The sequence below is a fragment of the Lactuca virosa genome, chromosome 4, assembly GCF_052849685.1.
Source record: "Lactuca virosa cultivar CGN04683 chromosome 4, Lactuca_virosa_CGN04683_v6, whole genome shotgun sequence".
NCBI classification, from domain to species: domain Eukaryota; kingdom Viridiplantae; phylum Streptophyta; class Magnoliopsida; order Asterales; family Asteraceae; genus Lactuca; species Lactuca virosa.
Window position 1 is genome coordinate 135,966,617 of NC_136429.1, and position 25,948 is coordinate 135,992,564.

Consider the following 25,948-nt stretch of genomic DNA (forward strand, 5'->3'; position numbering starts at 1 on the left):
CCGGCCCTTTATGATTTGTATCCTGGTTATAGGATGGTTGCTATGTTAGTGATCTGTTAGATCGGATGCTGGTTATATGATTATGCTATGTTAGTGATTTGTTAGATCAGTATCCTGGTTATAGGATGGTTGTTATGTTAGTGAGCGGTTAGATCGGTATCCTGGTTATAGGATGGTTGCCATGTTAGTGATCTGTTAGATATGTATGACTATCTGTACATGCTAGCTAGCGTATGATAATTATGTGCAAATGTTTGTTTGATTGGGGGTTAGGTTGAGGTGGACATGCGTTGTGCTTAGGTTAACATACGCAGGGCAGACCGGATAGACTGCAGACCCGGGAGGGCATACTAGTCAGACCGAAGGCCCTACGAGCTGTAACGACGTAAATTTTCAAAACAATTTTTCATTTTCCAACATAATAAAACTCATATAGTATTCCCAAAAATCTCATGTATATCAAATGTCATCACAATAAGACAATCCCAGAATCTCAAAATATAATCCTCTGCCAGTGTGTGCAAATCATGTCGGCGCCTTCCCGTGATCCTCGCTGGTACCTGAAACACATAACACATAACACGGTAATCATAAATGATTAGTGAGTTCCCCAAAATACCACATACAACACATAAGACACTCAAGGCTATAACTCGGTATGACCCTCCGGTCAATGTTTCTCAACGGGACCCTCCAGTCGCGTAGCTCGTTGGACCCTCCAGTCCGGTCTAGCTCGTTGGACCCTCTGGTCTGGTCTAAATCGTTGGATCCTCTGATCCGGTCTAAATCGTAGGACCCTCCGGTCCGGTCTATATAACATATAGCATACATATATCACAATGCACATAAACTCAACATACACATAACACATAAGACCCTCCAGTCTGCACATAGCTACCACTCTAGGTAATGTATAGTGAGAAGACTCACCTCGGGTAACTCGGATAAACTCGAACTCGAAATACTGATCTAGCCTCCGCCTAGTCACACAAAATAATTATCTTTAATTAATACGACTCTCAAAGGCTAGACTAGTCCCTCCCTATATTCTCTCAGAAGGGTAAAAGACCATTTTACCCCTCAAATGGCCCAAAGGTCCAAATGTTGGCTAAACCCTAAAAGTCAACGAAATTCAACCCTCCGGAGTACGCGATGCGTACCAGCTCTGTACGCTGGGCGTACTCGAAGGCTTCACATAATCGGGGAGCTCGACCCCCTACACTGCGCGTACTGGGATTACGTCCAGCGTAAGTCCCAATTTCACACTCCTCATGATTTTGGTCTTAAATGGTTAAGACATAAGCTCATATTCTAGATCTGGCCATTCTAATACGTCTTAATCCATAAAGTCGAAACCTTTAAGCCTTTGCATGGCTGTAAAGGTCACCAATCACTCTAAACACCTTTCCTCTTTCCTCATTAAGCCCTTATCTCATGCATGACTTAATCTTCACGTCCAAGATTGGATTTTTATGGATCTATGACACAATATACACTGAAATGGGGCAGATCTAGGCTTATGGAGACCATTTACTCATAAAGTCTCCACCTTTGGGACAAAAACCCTAGAAATGGTCCATAAAGCACAAATCCAAAAAGACTAGGAAAGCTTTGAGCTTTTTACCTCCAAGTAGTGCTCCAACCTCTGTAGAGCTCAGATCCAAAGCTTGCACTCCAACTCTAGCTTCCACAATGGCCTTCTCTTTTTCTTCACAAGCACACAATGATACTTTTAAGCCCAAACACACACACAAGCTTAGAACGAAGGTTTTGCTCTCTTAGGGTTTCACTCTCTGGAAATGGTGGCCGGGATGGAGGCCATAGCATCTCTTTTATAGTGCTCATGTCTCAATTAGGGTTTTGAGTTTGGGCCCAGTACGCTCAGCGTAAACTAACGTACGCCCCGCGTACTGGGTTGAATCCGCATCAAAGGCATGCCCATGGGTACGTGCAGCGTACTCTTAAGTACGCCCAACGTACCCACTTATCACCATCTTCTATTTTGGGGCCAATTTTGACAACTTGGAAAAGAAGAAGGTTTAAAGAGATATACCTGCATTTCGGGGTGTTACAATTCTCCCCCACTAGAACCAGACTTCGCCCCCAAAGTCTCATGCCGCGAACAACTTCGGATGCTGCTCCCGCATCTCCGACTCCGGCTCCCAAGTCATCTCGGACCCTCTCCGATGTTGCCACTGAACCTGAACCAGAGGCACCTCCTTGTTCCTCAGAACCTTGATCTTCCGATCCAAGATCGCGATCGGCCTCTCAATGTAATTCAGACTCGCATCCACCTGAATATCCTCTGGCGGCACAACCGCCGTCTCATCGGCTATACACTTCCTCAACTGGGATACATGGAAGGTATCATGGATCTGACTCAACTCCTCGGGCAGCTCCAGACGATATGCTACCTTACCCACCCTCACGGTCACCCTGAGCGGACCAATGTATCGGGGCCCCAGCTTGCCCCTCTTCTTGAATCGGATCAGTCCTTTCCAAGGAGATACCTTCAGGAGTACGAAATCTCCAACCTGGAACTCGAGCTCGGATCGCCGCCTATCCACATAACTCTTCTGACGGCTCTGGGCTGTCAGTAACCTCTGTCTGACCTGCTGTATCTGCTCAGTCTTCTTAAGCACTATCTCAGTGCTACCCATCACTCGCTGCCCCACCTCTCCCCAATAGATGGGTGTCCGACACCTCCTCCCATAAAGAAGCTCAAAGGGAGGCATACCAATACTCGAATGGTGGGTGTTGTTGTAAGAAAAATCAGCCAAAGGTATATATGTGTCCCAACTTCCACCGAAGTCCATAACACATGCTCGAAGCATGTCCTCGAGCGTCTGTATCGTCCGCTCACTCTGCCCGTCCGTCTGTGGGTGATAAGCAGTACTGAAGTGCAATCTCGTACCCAACTCCTCATGAAATTTCTTCCAGAACCTGGAAGTAAAGTGTACATCTCGGTCTGACACAATCGAGATCGGCACTCCATGCCGCGACACCACCTCTCTCACATACATCCCTGCCAGTCTCTCTGTAGAAGAGCTCTCACAGATAGCAAGGAAGTGAGCGCTCTTCGTCAGCCGATCCACAATCACCCAAATTACATCAACACCCCTCGCGGTCCTCGACAATTTGGTGATAAAATCCATAGAAATATGTTCCCACTTCCACTGGGGAATCTCTAATGGCTGCAACTTGCCATGCGGACACTGGTGCTCGGCCTTAACCCGGCGACAGGTCAAGCACCTCTCTACTACCCATGCAACATCCCTCTTCATACAGGGCCACCAGTAGTCTCTCTTCAGGTCCAAATACATCTTAGTGGCCCCGGGATGGATCGAAAACCTCGATCTATGCGCCTCCTCCAACAGAGTGCTACGTGCCCCGCCCGTATACGGCATCCAAATCCGACCACGAAAGGTCATAAGCCCTCGGCTATCCGTCACAAACTCGGACACCTGTCCAATCACCCGCTCTCTCTTGCGGTTCTCCGGTCTCACAGCCTCTGCCTGGGTCTCTCGAATAGTATCCAACACCGGAGTCATCACAGTCATCCTCATACATGTATCTCGAATCGGGGCACTCTCCGCCCTGCGGCTCAGAGCATCGGCTACCACGTTAGCCTTGCCCGGGTGGTACAGGATCTCACAGTCGTAATCCTTTACCACATCCAACCATCTCCTCTGGCGCATATTGAGGTTGGGCTGATCCATCAAATACTTTAAACTCTTGTGGTCCGTGTATATGGTATATCGAACCCCATACAGATAATGGCACCTTATCTTGAGGGCAAACACCACTGCCCCCAACTCCAAATCGAGGGTGAGGTACCTCGCCTCATGTGGCTTCAGCTGCCTCGATGCGTATGCTATCACGTACCCTCTCTGCATAAGCACCGCGCCCAACCCCGTTATGGACGCATCACAATACACCACAAAATCCTCCATTCCCTCCGGAAGGGCTAACACCGGGGCTTCGCATAGTCTCTGGCGAAGGGTCTCAAACGAGGTCTGCTGCTCTAGACCCCAAGAAAAAGCAACGCCCTTCCGGGTCAATCTGGTGAGGGGAACGGCAATCTTGGAGAAATCCCGGATAAATCTCCGATAGTAGCCGGCCAACCCCATAAAACTCCTGATCTCGGCGGGGGATCTCGGCACCTCCCAACTCATCACAGCCTCAATCTTGGCCGTATCGACCAATATCCCATTCTGATTAACGAGATGTCCCAAGAACTGGACCTCTCGTAACCAGAAATCACACTTGGAGAATTTGGCACTAAGCCTCTCCGATCTCAATACTCCGAGGATCTCCCTCAGGTGCTCCTCATGCTGCTCTCTGGTCCTCGAATACACTAGAATGTCGTCGATAAACAGAATCCCCGATCGATCCAACATCGGCCTGCATAATCGGTTCATGAGGTCCATGAATGCCGCTGGTGCATTGGTAAGCCCAAAAGGCATCACCACGAACTCGTAATGCCCATAACGAGTCCTGAACGTCGTCTTCTGGATATCCTCACTACGCACCCTCATCTGGTGATATCCAGACCTCAAGTCTATCTTGGAAAACCAAGACGCACCCTGCAACTGATCGAACAGATCGTCGATCCTCGTTAATGGATAACGGTTCTTGACCGTTAATTTGTTGAACTCCTAGTAATCAATGCACATCCGGTGTGAACCATCCTTTTTCTTGACAAAAAGGATCGGCGCTCCCCACGGCGAGCTACTCGGTCGGATGAATCCCTTCCCCAACAGCTCCTGAATCCGCGAGGATAACTCCTGCATCTCCGGTGGCGCAAGGCGATAGGGCGCCTTGGCAATAGGTGCTGCCCCCGGAATCAAATCGATGCGAAACTCCACCTGCCTCTCGGGAGGCACACCCGGCAACTCCTCGGGGAAAACATCCGGAAACTCCCGCACTATCGGTACCTCACCGCCAGAACTCGGCCTCTCTGCGGCAACTCGTGTATCCATTACATAGGCTACAAACCCTCTACAGCCCTGCTGTAGACTCTGTCTCGCTCTGGCAGCCGAACAAAATGCTGACCCAGATCGGGTACCCTCGCCATACACCGTAAGTACTCCCCCACTAGGGTCTCGTATGGTCACCAACTGTCGCTCGCAGTCTATAACAGCTCCAAATCGGCTCAACCAGTCCATGCCCACGATGACACAGACATCACCCATCGCAATCGGTACCAGATCTATCGGGAACTCAACACCGAAAATCTCGAGTACACATCCTCGAATCACATCAGTAGCATAAACCGCTCGCTCGTCGGCTATAGAAACTCGTAGAGGTCGGATCAACGCCTCTCGTCGGGTACTGATGTGCTGGCTAAACGCTAATGACACGAAATATCGACTCGCACCCGAGTCAAATAACACCAAAGCAGGTACAGAACTCACAAGAAAAGTACCTATGCATACCACAGTATAAGCATAATATCTCAACTCAGTATAAGTAAATGAAAGAATACATACCAACCACGACATCGGGCGCTGCGCGGACCTCCTCCGTTGTCAACTGAAAGGGTCTCCCGCGAGCATTCGGTGCCTCGGCCTTCGCTGGCCGGGCCTCAGTAGCTCTAGCAGCAGGTGCAAATCCCTGTGCTGATCCCTAAAGTAGCTGTGGGCACTCGGCCTTCCGATGGCCCGTCTGGTTGCAGTGAAAGCAAACCGAAAATCCCTTGGGGCAATACCTCGCGATATGCCCCTCCTTCCCACACTTGTAGCACACCCCCGCTCTGCACGTCCCATCATGAGTCTTGCCGCACTTCCCACAAGTGCGGCCCTTCTGGCCTCCAGACCTCGAATCAGCGGGATTTGCCTGCTTGGCTTCCGGTTGAGACTGAACCGGCCGCCTATCCCTCCTCTGAGACTCGGCCTCCTCCCTGGCCTAAGTCTCCAGCTCGATCTCCCTCTTCCGAGCATTTGCCTGGAGCTCGGAAAATGTCCGGTACGTCGAGTTTGCTACGAACTCACGAATTTCTCTCCTCGGTATGCTCAGATATCGACTCATACGTGCCTGCTCAGTAGACACATGCTTAGGGCAAAACAACGCCCTCTCATGAAACATCCGTGTAATCACAGTCACGGACTCCGTCCCTGCTTGACGGACAAGAACTCCTGCGCCAACCGTTCCCTCTCCACCGGGGGAACATACTCATCTCCGAACATGGTGGTGAACCTCTCCCAGGTCACCATTGTAATCTCTGCAGGAGTGAAGTCTGCCGTAACAAACTTCCACCAGTCCTTCGCTCCCAAGCGAAGCTGGTTCAGCGCGAACCGTACTCTCAGATGCTCCGGACAAGAATAGGTGTAGAAGCATCCCTCAATGTCAGAGATCCACCTCATCGCGGCTATCGGATCCTGAGTCCCATCAAACTCTGGTGGCTTCGTGTTACTGAACTCTCGGTATAGCAACGAGTCACCCCCCTGTGGCCTGGCAGCGGCGACGGCTGCGGTGGCTGCAGCAACAGCAGCCTCGGTAAGAGAAGCATACCGCTCGTCAAACGTCTCAATCAAAGTGGTCTTGATAGACCCAAACATCTCAGGAATCTCCGCTCGTATGGCTGCGGCCACCTCCTCGTGAATCAACCTACGGATCTCCTCATCACTAGTACCACTGGTACCACTGCCTCCTGGGTGGTGGCGCGTCCCAACCATGATGTCTCTGAAATACAACACAAAAGAAATCAAAGATTCGCTCGAGTATACTCGCACTCGATACTCAACCCTACTTGTCCTTTAGTACCCTAAGGATTCTTACTTGGACTGCTCACCGATCCGGTGTTTCTAGTAGTACGGGCCCTATACTACCTTCCACAACGCATCAGTATTCACCCCAAGTCCTTCTCCTAGGATCCCAGATCAGAAGTACTCTATATCTCACTAAACTCAGGCTACCCTCCAGTAGACCACTCATAAGCTCCTCGCTGCTACCTACTCACTCTCGAAGTATCTCATAGTAGCAGTAACTCCTAGGCTAAGGCATCACAAATCAGGCCCACTCTAGTCCTAACCATGAATACCTAGCCTACGCTAGCTTGTATAGCATATCACATAATATCTCATAACACATAATGTAAGGGTATTTTGGGAAATCACCATTCGGGTGATGGCTGATCGTACACACTGCTCCGTTCTGCGTTTCTCAAAAATCTTTTTCTCTTTTTAGAAAAATTGTTTCTTTTATGAAAAAATTTCTCAAGTCCTCAGTTTGAGTTCAGATACGCCCGAAGATGCATCCGAATCTCTCAAACTAAGGCTCTGATACCAACTTGTAACGACGTAAATTTTCAAAACAATTTTTCATTTTCCAACATAATAAAACTCATATAGTATTCCCAAAAATCTCATGTATATCAAATGTCATCACAATAAGACAATCCCAGAATCTCAAAATATAATCCTCTGCTAGTGTGTACAAATCATTTGGCGCCTTCCCGCGATCCTCGCTTGTACCTGAAACACATAACACATAACACGGTAAGCATAAATGCTTAGTGAGTTCCCCAAAATACCACATACAACACATAAGCCACTCGAGGCTATAACTCGGTATGACCCTCCGGTCAATGTGTCTCAACGGGACCCTCCAGTCCCGTAGCTCGTTGGACCCTCCAGTCCGGTCTAGCTCGTTGGACCCTGTGGTCCGGTCTAAATCGTTGGATCCTCTGATTCGGTCTAAATCGTAGGACCCTCCGGTCCGGTCTATATAACATATAGCATACATATATCACAATGCACATAAACTCAACATACACATAACACATAAGACCCTCCAGTCTGCACATAGCTACCACTCTAGGTAATGTATAGTGAGAAGACTCACCTCGGGTAACTCGGATAAACTCGAACTCGAAATACTGATCTAGCCTCCGCCTAGTCACACAAAATAATTATCTTTAATTAATACGGCTCTCAAAGGCTAGACTAGTCCCTCCCTATATTCTCTTAGAAGGGTAAAAGACCATTTTACCCCTCAAATGGCCCAATGGTCCAAATGTTGGCTAAACCCTAAAAGTCAACGAAATTCAACCCTCCGGAGTACGCGGCGCGTACCAGCTCTGTACGCTGGGCGTACTCGAAGGCTTCACATAATCGGGGAGCTCGACCCCCTACGCTGCGCGTACTGGGATTACGCCCAGCGTAAGTCCCAGTTTCACACTCCTCATGATTTTGGTCTTAAATGGTTAAGACATAAGCTCCTATTCCAGATCTAGCCATTCTAATACCTCTTAATCCATAAAGTCGAAACCTTTAAGCATTTGCATGGCTGTAAAGGTCACCAATCACTCTAAACACCTTTCCTCTTTCCGCATTAAGCCCTTATCTCATGCATGACTTAATCTTCACGTCCAAGATTGGATTTTTATGGATCTATGACACAATATACACTGAAATGGGGCAGATCTAGGCTTATGGAGACCATTTACTCATAAAGTCTCCACCTTTGGGACAAAAACCCTAGAAATGGTCCATAAAGCACAAATCCAAAAAGACTAGGAAAGCTTTGAGCTTTTTACCTCCAAGTAGTGCTCCAACCTCTGTAGAGCTCAAATCCAAAGCTTGCACTCCAACTCTAGCTTCCACAATGGCCTTCTCTTTTTCTTCACAAGCACACAATGATACTTTTAAGCTCAAACACACACACAAGCTTAGAACGAAGGTTTTGCTCTCTTAGGGTTTCACTATCTGGAAATGGTGGCTGGGATGGAGGCCATAGCATCCCTTTTATAGTGCTCATGTCTCAGTTAGGGTTTTGAGTCTGGGCCCAGTACGCTCAGCTTAAACTAAGGTACGCCCCGCGTACTGGGTTGAATCCGCGTCAAAGGCACGCCCATGGGTACGCGCAGCGTACTCTTAAGTACGCCCAGCGTACCCACTTATCACCATCTTCTATTTTGGGGCCAATTTTGACAACTTGGAAAAGAAGAAGGATTAAAGAGATATACCTCCATTTCGGGGTGTTACACGAGCGGTCCGGATAGGATGAAGGCCCGGGATGCGGTCCAGACGTGCCGATGGCTCGGAGAGCGGTCCAGATAGACCGATGGCCTGCGAGGTGGTCCAGTCAGGCTGATGGCTCATTATCAATGTTGTTGATTATAAGATATGGATATATCTGTATGGCGTTGGTATTTTGAGGTAACTCAGTAAGCTTCGGGCTTACAGTTGTTGATTATGTTTCAGTTATTTCTGATGATCGCGGCAAGGCGAAGGCGTGATCGTGCACCTCCTTATATTTTCATGATTTGATTCTCGGGATACTCTGATGTTTAAACTATTTTGAAAACAAATTGTAAAAACTTAATGGTTTTAAATGTTTTAAAAAGTTTTAAATTGGCTTGAATTTTATGAGTGTTACAAGTTGGTATCAAAGCCTTGGTTTGAGTGAATTGGATTAAACACTCGTGTGTATCCAATCTCAAACTGAGGACAAGATTTTAAAATGGTTTTGAAAATACTAAAGGAGGAAGGCAGCCCAAGTGGTTGTTTGGATTGAGGGTTGTGTGAGTTGGGAGTTCGGTAAAACTCCCCTGCATGTGAATCGCGTCTTCTCGGTGCTTGATAGCAGAATTTGGGGAATCAGGTTGAGGTTCCAGTCGTGAATTTAGTGCAGTTCGGGTGTTTAGTCAAGTGTGTGCTCGACTCTAAGGGTATTTGGATTGATAGATCGAGGGTAAGGCATAAGGTTACGAATGTGGTGAGGTGGAATTATTATAACACTACGGGGGAACCGTAGCATTCACGGATTCTTTCATATGATTAGGTCAGGGTGAGCTAGTTCGCAAGATTATGGGTACACCACGACATGATTGGAATCAGGAAACGGTAGGTCGTTGGGGACCGGGCACGATGTAAGACTACAGTATTCTGGTAGCGTTCATTTTCTGTATTTGATTCGATGTGACTGGTTGTCAGGCTATTATGATCGGATGAACCAGAAGGATTGATGCAGCCATGAGTGGCGATATAGCTAGGGCAGTTATTGCTAGTCGAATTTTCCTTCGGGAGTCGCGTGGGGCGACTGTGAGATTGCTCTTGGCTTAGCAACCAGACAGGACTTCAGTATTCCAGGTAAGTTGGGATCAGGGAGGTTTTAATGGATTTCAGAAGCAACCAGAAGGCAGCCTACCATTTCAGACAATTTATGTGTTTAGGGCAGTATTGACAATTAGGCTTTCATGTGTATGAGAAGTACCTGGATCTTGGAACCCCCAGTTATCCGAAGATGAATAGTTAGTTGAGAGATAAGCGGAATGGATTCAACAATAATGATTCAGTAGGGACGGTCTGTCAGGGAGTTAGACCATCTTGAGACTACATATTTTAGATTGAGTAATGTGATCATAATGCGGGGAATTTATCCATCTTCGGGTTTTAGAACCCAGTGAGGGTTGGTTTTGATTGCCTTGGGAAGGCTGGGGTTATGCTCGGGATTGTGGCCATGTCGTTTAAGTTGTCTGGCGTGTAAGGAATGGTAAGGAATGATTTCGAGGACGAAATCTAATTTGAGTGGGGGAGAATTGTAACACCCCGACTCCCAGGTATAATTTTCAAAAGCTTTATATTCATTTTGCTAAGGGAACTCGATGAGTTGGAGGCCCCAACTCGTCGTGTCGAACCTAGTTGGCCCGCGTGGTTTATGATTCCTACTCGACGAGTCGGAGGACCCCGACTCGACGAGTAGAGTATGTGCATGGAAACCCTAATTTTTAGGGTTTGCACCCTATTGAAAGGACCTGAAGTCCTTTCCTCCAGCCCCTTACCACCTTTTGACGGCCAGTAGAAACCCTAAGCAGTCTAAGCCTTGTTCTTGAGTGTTTGTGAGATTTAAAGAGTGCTTTTGATGCATTGTGGGAAAAGGCTTGAAGTCTAAGGAGCTTGGAGCAAAGAGAAGCTTGTGGATCTAACTCTACTTCATCTTGGCATCATTTTGAAGGTAACAAGTCGTTACCTTGGCTTATCTTTAGCTAGATCTATTCATGCATAGGTTTAGGGCCATTTTTAGCATATTTGTGAGTCAATTTGGGTATTGGGCATGATCTGAAGTTGTAACTTCAGATCTGGACTCCTCTTGGTCCCTATAGTCATAAAGTTATAAGATTTAGCAAGCATTGGCCCTTCTCTGTGGGTTAAACCTTTCCCTTAGCTTCATTTTGGCATTTAGTACCATGAATGTACGTAAAGTTTGCAACTTTACGTGGAAACCATGCCCTAGGAGGTTAGATCTGCAATATGAAGCTTTAGGGTAGCTTAAAAACATCTGGATGAGAAATGGAATGAAGGGACTCGAGGAGTCGCATGGCCGACTCGACGAGTCGGATGAAGATTTTCTGTTTTGGTTTAGCATGAACTCGGTGAGTCAGTAAGAAGACTCGACGAGTTAGTTAGGGTTTTTCGCGACATTTGGACCCCGCATGGACTCGGCGAGTTGTCTGGAAACTCGGCGAGTCAATTATGGTTTTCATGATTTCCTGAGTTCTTAAGGAACTCGACGAGTTGCTAGCTGCACTCGACGAGTTGGGTCAACATGGACTGTTGACTTTGACCGTTGACTTTGAATTTGACCAAGGGTTGACCAGTTGGACTTTTGAGGGTATTTTGGTAATTTGGGATTCTGATGGACTTGGTCCTATGATGGTTATAGGTGGTTGAGTTCGTGACTGTGATTCGGGAGTTTGATCTTATCACTACAGTTCGACATCGTGAGGTGAGTTCTTCTCACTATATCAATAGGGTCTAGGGCAGCAAGGCCGTCCCTTTATGATTTGTATCCTGGTTATAGGATGGTTGCTATGTTAGTGATCTGTTTGATCGGTATCCTAGTTATAGGATTATGCAATGTTAGTGATTTGTTAGATCGGTATCCTGGTTATAGGATTGTTGCTATGTTAGTGAGCGGTTAGATCGGTATCCTGGTTATAGGATGGTTGCCATGTTAGTGATCTATTAGATTTGTATGACTATCTGTACATGCTAGCTAGCATATGATATTTATGTGCACATGTTTGTTTGATTGGGGGTTGGGTTGAGGCGGACATGCTTTGTGCTTAGGCCAACATACCCAGGGCGGACCGGATAGACTGCAGACCCGGGAGGGCATACTAGTCAGACTGAAGGCCCAACGAGCGGTCCGGATAGGCTGAAGGCCCGCGAGGTGGTCCAGACGTGCTGATGGCTCGGAGAGCAGTCCAGATAGACAGATGGCCTGCGAGGAGGTCCAGTCAGGATGATGGCTCATTATGCATGCTGTATATTATATGATATGGTTATATCTGTATGGTGTTGGTATTTTGGGGGAACTCACTAAGCTTCAGGCTTACAGTTGTTGATTATGTTTCAGGTATTTCTGATGATCGTGGCAAGGCTAAGGCGTGATCGTGCACCTCCTTATATTTTCATGATTTGATTATGGGGATACTCTGATATTTAACTATTTTGAAAACAAATTGTAATAACTTAATGGTTTTAAATGTTTTAAAAAGTTTTAAATTGGCTTGAATTTTATGAGTGTTACACATCCGCGACCACATTCTCTTTACACGGATGGTAAACAATCTTGCAGTCATAATCCTTGACCATGTCAAGCCACCTGCGTTGCCTCATGTTCAGGTTTGGGTGGTCCATGAGATACCTCAAGCTCTTGTGATCTGTGTAGATGGGAAACCAGACCCCATATAGATAATGTCTCCAAATCTTGAGGGCAAACACTACTGCCCCCAACTCCAAATCATGAGTAGGATATTGTGCCTCATTCGACTTCAGTTGTCGAGAAGCATACACAATCACTCGCCCCCTCTGCATAAGGACCACCCCCAAACCAGTGATGGATGCATCACAAAATACAATGAAATCCTCGACACCCTCCGGAAGGGTTAACACTGGGGCCTCACATAACCTCTGTCGCAGTGTCTGAAACGCAGTCTGCTGCTCCGGGCCCCAACGGAAATCCATGCCCTTCCTCGTCAGACGAGTGAGGGGTACAAAAATCTTGGAGAAATCCTGGATAAATCTCTGATAATATCTTGTTAAACCCAAGAAACTCCTGATCTCTAAGGGGGACTTCAGGACCTCTCACTGCATCACAACCTCAATCTTGGCCGGATCGACCAAAATCCCGTTTTGGTTAACGAGATGCCCTAGGAACTGGACCTCTCGTAACCAAAACTCACACTTCAAGAACTTGGCATACAGCCGTTCCCGCCTTAATACTCCCAAAAGCTCTCGAAGGTGCTCCTCGTGCTGTTCTACGGTATTGGAATACACCAAGATATCATCAATAAAAACAATAAAGCATCGATCGAGCATCGGCTTGCACACTCAAATCCATAAACACTGCAGGTGCATTGGTGATCCCAAATGGCATCACCACGAACTCGTAATGACCATAATGAGTCTAAAACGCGGTCTTCTCCACGTCCTCCTCTCTAACCCTCACCTGATGATACCCTGACCTCAGATTGATCTTGTAGTACCAAGATGCACCCTGCAACTGATCAAAGAGGTCGTCAATCCACAGAAGGGGATAACGGTTCTTCATCATCAACTTGTTTAACTCCCGGTAATCAATGCACATCCGGTGCTCACCATCCTTCTTCTTGACGAACAATATCGGTGCTCCCCACGGCGAACTGCTCGGTCTGATGAACTGCTTGCCTAACAGCTCCTGAAGCTCAGAGGACAACTCTTGCATCTCAGGCGGTGCCAAACGGTACGAAGCCTTGGCAATCGGAGTTGCACCTGGCACTAGGTCAATCCTAAACTCAACCTGCCTCTCGGGAGGCACACCGGGTAACTCTTCCGGAAACACAATAGCAAACTCCCTAACAACTGGCACATCTGAAACAAATGTCTACTCCCCAACCCGTGTATCAACCACGTAAGCAAGATAACCCATACACCCGTGCTGAAGATACTGTCGAACCCTGGCCGCCGAACAAAAACCTGACCCAATCCTGGTACCCTCTCCATAGATGACCAGTTCTCCCCCACTTGGGGTTCGAACTACCACTCACTGACCCTCGTAGTATATCATAGCACCAAACCTGCTCAACAAATCCATCCTTACTATCACGCATACATCCCCCATGGGGATAGGAATCAGATCAATCAGATAAGGCACCCCTAAGATCTCCAAGACACAACCCTGATACACTCTGGATGCAGAAATCCCATGTTCGTTGGCGATAGAAACCCGCAACGGACACTCCAACTCGCCAAGGGTCTTATCGAAATCCCTACTAAAAGACTGAGATACAAAGGACCGAATCGCGCACGAGTCAAATAACAAAAGAGCAGGTAAAGAATTCACTAAAAATGTACTAGTAATGACGTCTGGCGTCGCCATGGCCTCCTTTACTGTGATCTGAAAAGCGCGACCTCAAGCCCTAGGGGCTCCACCCTACCCTGACGCCCATCGATGATCCTGAAAGTAGTTCGCGCTGGAGCCTACATCAGCCCCGCAGTGAGCAAAGGACAGTTGGCCATCACATGGCCAACTTGCTCACAGTGATAGCAAATCCTGGTGATCAGCGCAGAAACCTACTGGCGACAGTCCTTGGCGTAATGCCCATCCTTGCCACGTTTTTGGCACCCAAAAGTATATCGACAAGGACCCTCATGAACCTTTCCGCACTCACCACAAGTGCGGCCCCTCTGACTCCCAGATCTCACATCAGCGGCCTTGAATCGCTTCGCCGCAAGCTGTGACTACACCGAAGCCTGCCTCCGCTCCCTCTTCTGGAGCTCCAAATCAATCTCCCGCCTCCTAGCGGCCTCCTGTAACTCCACAAGTGTACCATAATGATGAGTAGACACAAACTGGCGGATGTACGTCTTGAGCATGCTCAAGTACCGGGTCATCTGAGCTTGCTCAGAAGCAGCAAACTCAGGACAAAACAATGCTCTCTCAGTAAACATCTTGGTGATCTCCATCACTGACTCAGTCCCCTTCCTCAAGTCCAAATACTCCCGGGCCAATCTCTCCCTCTCAACCAATGGAATATATCTCCTGTGGAACATCTCAGAGAACTGCTCCCATGATACAGTAGCCCTCTACTCCAGAGTGTAAGAGCTAGTAACCAACCTCCACCAATCATTCGCCCCCAACCGGAGAAGGTTCAGGGCGCACTTGACATTCTGGTCAATTGTGCAAGAGCAAGTAAAGAAACATCCCTCGACATCGGACAACCACCTCATAGCAATGATCGGATCCTGAACCCCATCGAACACAGGGGGCTTCGTATTGTTGAAGTCCCGGTACTGGAAGGCGCTCGGTAGCTGCAGCAACAACAACATCAGAAAGTGCATCATAACAATCATCAAAGTACTCAATTATGGAGGTCTTGATAGACCCAAACAGCTCCAGTATCTGCCCCCGGATAGCAGTCACAACCTCTGAAGAAATCAACGCCCTAATCTCATCCTTAGTTATCCACGACCTATCATGGCCACTCGCTCCAGTTCCTGATAGGGATCCCCTCGTGAACACCATACTGAAAATAAACCAAAAATATCAGATAAAGCGCATTTCATACCACATGAGCTATTCTAAACCATGAAACCTAGGGGTTGTGACTTCCCTGCTACGCGTACGGCTCATGTGCTTCCGATAGTGCGGGCCCATACTACCTTCCACACCTACCCGTATTTTTCTCAGAAGATCATCACAACGACCCTACCAACACACACTAGAATACACATACATCTTATTCTATCTCCCTATAGAAAGGCTATACATTCCTCAACTGGCTGGCTGCTTACACATAACCTATCCATGAAACTTCCACCAACCCTGCAACACTCGTGTATGCTAATCATACATAACACTGGATCCTATAGACAGTCGAACACCTGATTCTACCCTAATCCATTCATCAAACAAGAACATGAAATAAGGCTAAACCAAACATTCTCACGCTATAAAATCTTAGTTATGTACAACTATGATGCATACACTAAGTAACTACAGTAATGATGTTAATTCCATACAAGAAGAATCCTAGGCTATCAGGCATCAATTATCAGGAAATTCTATCATGCAATTCCTGAATATCCCTAGCCTACCACTAGCATGTTGTTCTAACATAAACATAATATCAAATAACAATGTGGGTAAATTGGGGTATACTTTCTTGCTCCGGCTGATCGTACATATCGCATCCTTCCTTGGTTACTTTTGAAAACAATTTTGAAAATCAGTTTAAAAACTTTTATAGTTCCCTAGTTTGAGTCTGGATTCACACGAATGTCCATCCAATTCTCTCAAACCAAGGCTCTGATACCAACTTGTAACACTCTAAAACTCAAAGAAATTTAAAATTTTCAAAATCAACCATTAATCAACATTGTTTACAAAAAGAGTCATTGTTTCAAAAGCATTATTTCAAATCAGAGTTTTCCCAAGACCCCGTGACATAAAACAGGAAGATGTGTACGATCACGCCTTTGCTTTCCCACTATCCTCAGAAGTACTTGAAACGATAAACTGAAAACTGTACGCCAAAGCTTAGTGAGTTCCCCCAAAGTGCCAACACACATATACATATAACAGCATATATTGGGTCCACAACTAAAAGAGTGGATTACCCATGAGACATAGTATGAGTCTGGCATGCCTACCGGGCCCTCAGCTCATATTTGGATTTCTCCCGAGCCCACATAATAAGTCTAGCTTGCCCACGGTCACACAACTTATGTCTGGATTGCTCTCGGGTTTGTTGGCTACCGCACAAAGCTGTACAACCTCAACCCAACCATATTATGTCGACATATGCATAACAGATAAACATATACCAGCAAGCAAATAAACATGCAGATCTTAAGAGATCACTACAGCATAGCAACATCCTATAACAGGATACATAATCTGCTGGGTTGGCATTGGTGCCTTAGACCCGCAAGTACAGTGAGGAAAACTCACATCTCAGTCGAAATGCAAGCTGAATAAACATATGTTCCGAAAAATTGGCTCAACGATCACCTAACCAAAACCAAGGACCTAATCTCAATTAACAGCTCAAAATACCCCTGGTCAAAACCGGTCAAAATCAGCAAAATCCACCGAGTCAACTCAGGCCTCGTACGGGGGGCGTACTTCGGATGTATGCAGGGAATACTCGTGGTCCGAGGCATCGGGGCTCAAACTGCATACGCACAGCATACCATTCGATACGCCCAGCGTACGCACAAGTTTCCTTCTTAACCACTTAAGAGCTTAATACTTCGACTTTTCACGTCCAAATGCATATCCAATACCAAAATACCACTGAGAGTGATAAAGTTTCCAGCTTTATGACTTTGCATGCCCATTAAGTGCTTAATCCAAACAATCCCAACTTCTTAACACCTAAAGACCTTCTAGAGCATGCATGGGGAAGAACTAAGCATCAAGATCTCATTTTTATAACTCAAGACCCCTCATTGGGTCTGAAAGGAAAACTTATTTGATCAAGAGCATGCCATTCTCAAGAATCACAAAGGTTGGGACCAAAAATGCCCTAAATGAAGGAATATCTAGATCTATAAGAAAAGATGATCAAGCTAGGAGCTTTTTACCTCCTGAAGGTTGCTAGCAAGGTAAGAATTCCATATCCAAATTCCTTCCAAGGTCCAATATCTTTCTACCACCTTCTTCTTCTTCAAGAACACCACCAAAACACACAAATGAGCTCAAGGTGCACTCTTCACACTTAGGGTTAGCTAGAGGGACGATTTTTAGGTGGAGGCTGATGGGGGTGAAGGTATTGGGGCCAAAAAGATGTTTAAATAGGGTCCAAACCTTAAATTTTAGGGTTTGAAACCTCGCACGTATGCCCTGCGTACGCGATGTATGCCTAACGTACAAATCTCTCGGATGTACGCCTTGTGTATGAAGCATACGCCCATCATACTAAGCCTCGGCCAAAATTACCAAAATGCCACTATAGGCCATTTTGCAATCCTTCTCATGTACAGGGGCCAAAATGCAATATTTATTCATACATAGGGTTAAAATCGAAATTTCCTCATCATCGGGATGTTACATAGGTGATGATGAGCCGTACAACTATGAGGAAGCCATGGTGATCCCAGAGGATGCAAAATGGAAAGAGGCGATGGACAACGAGATTCGGTCCATGTACGATAACCATGTATGGAATTTGGTTGATCTTACACCTGGAATTAAAACCATTAGGTGTAGATGGGTCTTCAAGAAGAAGACTGGCATGGATGGGAATGTACAGACTTATAAAGCTCAAGTAGTTGCAAAAGGTTATACTTAGACTCAAGGAGTTGATTATGAGGAAACTTTCTCACCACTAGCCATGATTAAGTCTACTAGGATACTTCTTGCCATAGTTGCCTTTCATGACTATGAAATATGTCAAATTGATATAAAAACTGCTTTCCTTAATGGGAAACTGACTGAGGATGTTTACATGGCTCAGCCAGAAGTTATTGTATAGTACAAGTCTCCTAATATGGTATGTAAGCTTGAAAAGTCTATTGATGGAGTCTCTAACACCTTGTCTTCCAGGTATTCCTTTTATACCCTTGTTATAAGAATTTTTGGCAGAATGGGTCCCTAGTAGCGTTTGAAGAAAAACGCATATCCAGTAGAACGTTAAGTGCTCGTTGAGTACGACATGCGTTGGGGACGCTATGTGTCCATCTTGGACGCCATGCGTTCTCGTCCTGGACTCAAAACCCTAATTTTTAGGGTTTGGACCTTATTTAAGCATCATTATAACCCCATGCCCTTCTTTAACTCCAGCCTCCATTCCTCCTTGACCTCATTTTGAAACCCTAAAGTGTGTGAGTGTATTTTGAAGCTTGGAGAATCATTTTGGTGAGATTTTTGTACTCTTGGTGGTGAAGGAAGAACCTAGAAGTTGTGGTGTTTCACTCAAGGCCTTGGATCCAGCATCTACACTCCCTTGTGCATCTTCTGGAGGTATAAAGCTCCAACCTTGATGAGTATTTCATTTAGATCTAGTTTAGCTTAAAGTTGGCACCTTTTTGTCCCAAATCTTAATCCTTGTGAGTATGGAATACTCAATGACCTTTGAGTCATCCTTTCAAATGTTTTAAGGTGTGATAAGTCATAAAAATGAAGTCTTGGTCGTTAGTTTCCTTCCATGCATGAACTAGGATGTCTTATTGGGTTAAGAAGTGAGGGGTTTTGATATTAAGCACTTATTAGCCATGCAAGACCATAAAGTTGGAAACTTTATGGTTAAGGACGTTAGTTTAGGGCTAGATCTAGAATTTGAGCAAAAGAGCTTAAGGATTAATCGCTTAATGGAAGAAAATGGGAATAGTTGGAGAACACTATGCGTTCCCCAGAGAATGTCATGTGTCGAAGAACGTTATGCGTCCGTTCCGGACACTATGCGTTCTCAGTTGGGTTGACTTTTTGACTTTTGACTTTTGACTTTTTGACCAAGTTTGACCTAAGGGTATTTTGGGTATTTTGAATTATAGTTGAATATGGTCAATTGTCATTGAGTAGGTGTTCGGTTGAGCTGATCTCGGAGCAAAGTCTCGTTCAACTATTATTTCGTCTGTATGTAAGGTGAGTCTTCTTACCACCTTAAGTGGGTCGAAGGCACCAAAGCCGGTCCACTGTAGCGTATGAGTAGAATGTATGCTAATGTATGATTTTAACTGTTGTGATTGCATGATTTATGCATGGAGCTAATCTGGGCTCGAAGTCATTATGGACTCGGGGTTGATACGGACAGGGGGGTTGATACGGGTCTGACACAACTAATTGGTGTTATTTGGGACGTTACAAACTCAAACAAGCACCTTGTAGGTGGGACATCTGTTTCGATGAGAAGATCAAGGTTTTTCGTTAAGTGGATGAATATGTTATAATTTTTTTAAATTACTAAAAACTTTAGGAAATAGAAGGAAGTTATATACCTGTTTTGAACAAGTTTTATTACGTTGCGTTAACCTGTCTTCGATATCTGACGGAGATGATGATGATGATGATGAAGTGTGAAGATGATAAGGATAGTGGGTTAGAAAATTGTTGCGTGAAAGTGGGAAGATGATGTACGGTCGAGTTGGTGTTGAATCTCGTCTGATGAGATGGTGGTGTAATGGTGGGTTTTAGGGTTAGGGTGTGGTGGGGAAGACGATGACTCGAGAATGGAGTGGGCGGTTGGATTTCTTTTTGTTTTTTTTTTTCTAAGTAAAAATACGAAAACAAATAAAAGGAAATTAAAAAACTATTTTAGGAGCATATTGTTCATTTTAGGATGGGTATGAACCAAAACCACAAAAAAATGTCAACCATAGGGACCAACACCATACAAAGTATCCAAAATTAGACCACTAGTGCACCACCAAAGTTTTTTTGGACCAAAACCACTTATTTTTCACAGCCACACGAACCATTTTTTTCAATTTTGTCTAAAGTAATAAGTATTCAATAAAATTACATAAATAGTCCTTACAGTTTTCTAGATTTTTCATTTTCATCTCTCACTTTTTTTCGTTACACTAATGGTTTGTGTGGTTTCAAGTCATTGCATAATTAGTGACTTTTATACCCTTATTATGATCATTTATCTGTTTTTTTCTTTTTACAAAATTGCAGTTTGTTTTAATTTTTATATTATTATTAAACTAGAAATGACCATATCATACCCACCTTTTTTCCTCTTCCTACTTCCATCATCCATCACCACTACCTACACTGCACGATCACCACCGTGCACCACCTACGCCAGCTCCAATATGTTCTTGCTACTACTTCCAAAATATAATAAACATGTAACCTAAAATTGAACAAACAAAGAAACCCAAAACCTGAGGACATTATATAAAGTTGAAATCTGTAAATCCATCAACCAAAGAAAACTCAACCATAAGAACATGATCTAGGAAACAAAAATTGTTAAATGTGACTTGAGCATTTGGAGCATTCTCATGGAGCATTTGTGTCACACCCCCATTCGGTGGCAGAAACGTCAGGTGGTGGGACGACATCATGGATCACATTCATTTGCATACAGTGAACAAATATAACAATATAACAAAAAGTAGGAAACTTTTATTACTGAAGGGGAAATTACATAATCCCTAGTTTAGGGGTATACGGAAATATGAAAGTACAAAACAAGCCTCAACATTAGGCAAACTATGAAAGTACTATACTATACTAGGTAGACTACAATCCCATGATTATTCTGTGAGTATAACTTCTAACTTCTTAATTCCTCGAGAATACATGTGTATGAAAGAGTGTCAACGTAATGTTGGTGAGTTCACATGTATAAAGTGTCTGACTCAAATGTACCTTTAATAAAAAATTAGGTTCAACAAAATGTATATAAGTGGTTTCCCAGCTTATATAAAAATGAACTTAGTACACTGTCAACGTTTATTATGAGTCCCTATAACCGAGCTCCTGATTGTATGTTATACCCCTCCTAACGTTTCATTAGACACCGTAAATGATTTAGACAATTATCACCTGACGTGACTCGACTGTCAAGGTTGTAGCTAGCAACCACAGGTGGCGGTGTCGACCCATAGAGATCTGCAAATAACTCTCTCTCTTACTTAAGATTAGCGGTTATATGTCATGGGTCTTATAAGTATTGCACTTAGGTAATGAATGTCTCATGTAAACCATTGAGTGAAATGTTCTAAAAGTTGTAAGCCCTAACTTGTACAAATTTTCCAGGAATAAGTTCGACAACATAACTCTAGTGTATAAGTTTTGTATCATAAGTCGACAGTATAAATAAATACCAATTTGTATGTATAAGCATGCGTTTAAATAATAGTTAAATAGTAGTTTGACATGTATTCTCCCCCGAAAACTATAAAACGTTATAAAAAGGGGTAGTGAAACTCACTTTGGGGTTACCGTAACTTTAATATCAAATTAGACGCGAAATCCGGAAATTATCAGAAAATAGTTGGTCGGAGCTTCGTCTGCTGCATGAATAGTGTTCGTCGAAATTTGGCCGGAAAAACCCGTCAGTCGCACTGTCAGCGCTGGTTGTCGGCGTCATAGCTAATGGCTAGAGGCGGCTGTTGGTGTTAGACGTGCAGCCGAAGGTAGGACGGATTAGGGGGGCTGGTCGGAGTGGCATGGTGAGGTCCGGTGGGCTGTCATTGGCTTCCGGTGGCAGATGACGGCGACATTGCGGCCGAAGTTGAAGATGCTCAAAAGTTGAAGATGATTGTCCAAGGATGCTCAAAAGTTGAAGATGCTCAATAAATATAGCTCAATGTGCCACCATGATGGTTGATGCGCCATTAGCATTCATGATGCACCACTTGTTCATCATAATGCTCCACTATGACTCATGATGCTCTATCATGTGTATTGTTGATGCTCATATGATGTATCTCAAGGATAAAGATTCCAGAAGCTATTGCATGGTGATTGTGATTGGTTGACACCTTTCATGAGCCTATAAATTAATGGGGTTTGGTCCATTAGAGTTTTTTGGTCCATTAGAGTTTTAAGTCTAACCCTAATCTAGGATGTTTGTTAATCATTTGTTTGTCTTCAATTCTAAAGTGATAATCAAATCTATGTCAAAGTGTACTTGTAACATCTGTTTGAGAACTCATAAATAAAGAATATTCTCATCTTGCCCGTGGACGTAGGTCATTGACCGAACCACGTAAATATTATGTCTTGTATGTTTTTGATTTCGTGTTTAATCCGTTTTACTTCCTAACAAAAACAAAAACATGAAACTCAACAACATTAACAAAAAGAAACTATGTGATTGATTTCCTTCATCGTTAAAGCCTAGATGACACCAAATTAATTGCAATGAAAGGAGATCGATCTCTCAATGGTAATTTTCCCTTCATAGGCTCGCCGAAAAGAAGGTAAGAGATGACACCAAATCAATTGCAATGAAGGGGGTGTTCGGATTAGGATTTAACGAAGAAAAAGGAAAAGTGAGAGAACTAACATGAAAAGGCAACACACAGAATTCCAACATTATTATTAGGATTAGGATTTAGGATTACACTATCATTTCAAAATAAAACTACAGCAATAACATCAAGCTGCTCTTAACACGAGATTTAAATCATACATAATTAAAACTCAACAAACTCAACATCCGAAACTTTCACTTTCAAATCTCTCTACCAAAGAAAATTCCCAAACACTAAAACGCGGTAAAAAAAAGCCAATGTTACCAGCCTGCCATCTGCCCGAAATCCCTCTCATCAGTACCTCCTTGGAAACCGATCCATAAACCGCCCGGACGGGCACTCAAACGCCAGGTGTCCTCTTCCACCACAATTATGACAGATCATCAACGCCACACAATCACGGCTCATATGCCCAACCTGCTGGCAGTTCCGACACACAATGTCCCGGAAACCACCACCCGAACCCCTATCACCGCCGCCACGTGGGCCGCCACGCTCATCGCCACCCGTGCTGCCCTTCGGGCAGTCCCGAGCCACATGGCCTGCCACATTGCACGAGTTGCAAACCGGATCGTTGAGGCAGTCACGCGCCAGGTGGCCGGTTTTCCTACAGTTCTTACAGGCCTTGTCGTTTGTACAGTCAGCAGCGATGTGGCCTTGTTTGTAGCAGTTGTTGCAGAGTCTCATGTCGCCAGGTGGCATCTGAGGACCGGAGCATTCCCTCGCACGGTGGCCGGTTTTCCCGCACGTGTGGCAGATCCCCTCGTTCGGGCAGTTTCCGGCCATGTGCCCGGGCTCTCTACAGTTCCAACATAAGGATTTTGTGGTACACTCTGATGCAATATGCCTGTCAAAGTAAAGTCAAAATTAAAAAAGTCAACTTTTTTGATTTAATACAGAAACAGAAACAGTTTTAATCTTACCCTGGAAGTCCACAATTGTGACAAATGGCAACATTAGGGCATTCCCTAGCATAGTGTCCTGGTCTTTTGCAGTTCTTACACAGACTACTTTGGCTGAAAATTGGAGAAAAGTAAAAACTAGATTAATATTTAATAAATAGATAAAATTAGGTATTTTCATGATATGCATGTTGCTATATGAATTATGGGTATATGTAATGTAACAAAATAGAAAACATATCAACAAAAATCAAGAAAAATGTGGAGAATCAATCCTCCATCCTTGCCTCCGGGTCCCACACCAACATCCAACTTACATGTTTTTTTTTTTTTTTTTTGGGAAAAAAGAAGAATTAAAAAAAATAGAAAATAAAAAAAACCTGTAACCACCCCGACGAGAATCCCTTCTGTAAGGAGCATCACGATAAGAGCTTCGATGGGTACGGATCTTGCGATCCATGGGGCTCCTGCTTCTGCTCCTGGATCGACTCCTGCTGTCTGAACTCATTTTTCTTTTTCTTTTTCTTTTTTTTTTAAATTAAAAAAACAACCAGAACCACCACCTCCACCACTGCTGCCGCCTCCACCCTGCCCATTGCAACCACACCCTCCATCAGACAAAATCCAATCATACTTCACTCAAACACCAATCCCAACTCTACACACAAACCACATATTTTCTGTTTTTTTTCATTTCTATTTTCAACAAGCACACCACCATGAATGAATCCACTTACATACCCAACACTCGCCACGTCATCATTAAGACACTGGCAAACATCAATCACATCAGAGAGGTAAATAACAATGTCCAAGTTTGAACCTGAGACTTCTCTTATGGATTTTCACCTCCTTTTATACAAGTTGTTCGATGCAAACTAGTTGGGGTAGGCTAAGAACAAAGGAAAAAGGAAATACAAAATAATGCAACCTAAAAAGGAAGCATAAAGAGGTCTTGTGTGACTTAAATGAATTAAACCTTACATACACTGAATTGCAACTAAAGATGAATCAATGAAAAAACTTGACTACAGTCATGTGTAAAAAACATACATCACAAAAGCTTAACTTTTGAGGTCCATGATGACCATATTTATTTCGATATGCATAAGATGGGGGTAAATTGGTATCTATTGAAGACTACTTTTTGCATAATTTGAGTGTTGCAAGTCAGAGAGATGGAGTAAGTACAAAAACCATAGCACAAGGGTCCTGGAAGTGGCAAATTGCTCCATGGCGTTATCATATATTCATTCCATGGACAAACGATGTGTTGCTAAATGGAACCAGACTTAAAATAATAGATCCTATCCAAACATCCTTTAACTCGCAAATTTCAAGGCGTAGATACGCATGTATCTTAAATTTCAGAGAAATTGAATGGACATATCAGTTTTTTTCCTGGATGAGTTTTATCGAATGACCTTTAGACTCCAGGGATAAACCAAACTAAAACGCAACAGATAATTCAAAATTCCTATAATCTCAAAATCACCAACGAAATATGCATCGAAGAGCACAAAAAAGAGGTTCTTTCGTTTCTCAATCAAGAACGCAACCGTTTTAGAAGCAACAAACGTATATATAAACCGAATCAAAAACTCGAAAATTTCAAAATCAAACCGAAAATTCAGATTTAGCTGCAAGGGAATTGAAGAGATCGAGGAAATACCTGACTGGAAGCTGTTCGATTCGGAGTTCGTTATGAGCGTAGGAAGAGAGAGTTCAACGAAATTTAGGGTTTTTTTTCTTCGGGACAAAGAGCCAGAAGCCAGAGGATGGTGCAATTATATCTATTTTATATTTTTATTATATGAATATAATAATTTTCGTGTAAAGACTTCTAAACTATATAAAATGGCATTTTACCCCCTTAAACTTTCGTTTTTCTTTTGTGAGACCACACCTCACAAAATGTTAGAACTTTTGAGGCCCATGATGAACACATTTACTTTTTTGTGCATGGGCCATTTACCAACAAACAAATTTAGAAATCATAGCCCTTGGGTTCGAAAGTGGCAAAATTCTTTTGTAGCATAGTTTTACATCAAAGGGATGATTTTAGAACAAGAGGCATTAGTCACAAACTATGTTAATTGTTGGAATGATATAAACATTTCA

The 25,948-nt window shown here is 44.2% G+C and overlaps 1 protein-coding gene across 1 annotated transcript; it reads right to left on the reverse strand.

Moving 5' to 3' along the window:
• Nucleotides 1-22,971: 22,971 nt before the first annotated feature.
• On the reverse strand, nucleotides 22,972-25,623 carry LOC145107441 (zinc knuckle (CCHC-type) family protein). The gene is made up of 4 exons (XM_079044337.1): nucleotides 25,500-25,623; nucleotides 24,208-24,415; nucleotides 23,849-23,941; nucleotides 22,972-23,772 (listed from the first exon to the last, which is right to left on the reverse strand). Exons 2-4 carry the CDS (start codon nucleotides 24,333-24,335, stop codon nucleotides 23,220-23,222), a joined length of 774 nt encoding a protein of 257 aa, XP_078900463.1. The 5' UTR covers nucleotides 24,336-24,415; nucleotides 25,500-25,623; the 3' UTR covers nucleotides 22,972-23,219.
• Between the last annotated feature and the right edge of the window lie 325 nt (nucleotides 25,624-25,948).

Coding starts and splice junctions, on each gene's coding strand:
- LOC145107441 (XM_079044337.1), bottom strand. CDS start 24,335: ATGAGTTCAGACAGCAGGAGTCGATCCAGGAGCAGAAGCAGGAGCCCC. Junction 23,942..24,207: donor TCTCGTCGGGGTGGTTACAG/GTTTTTTTTATT, acceptor TCCAATTTTCAG/CCAAAGTAGTCTGTGTAAGA. Junction 23,773..23,848: donor CACAATTGTGGACTTCCAGG/GTAAGATTAAAA, acceptor TTACTTTGACAG/GCATATTGCATCAGAGTGTA.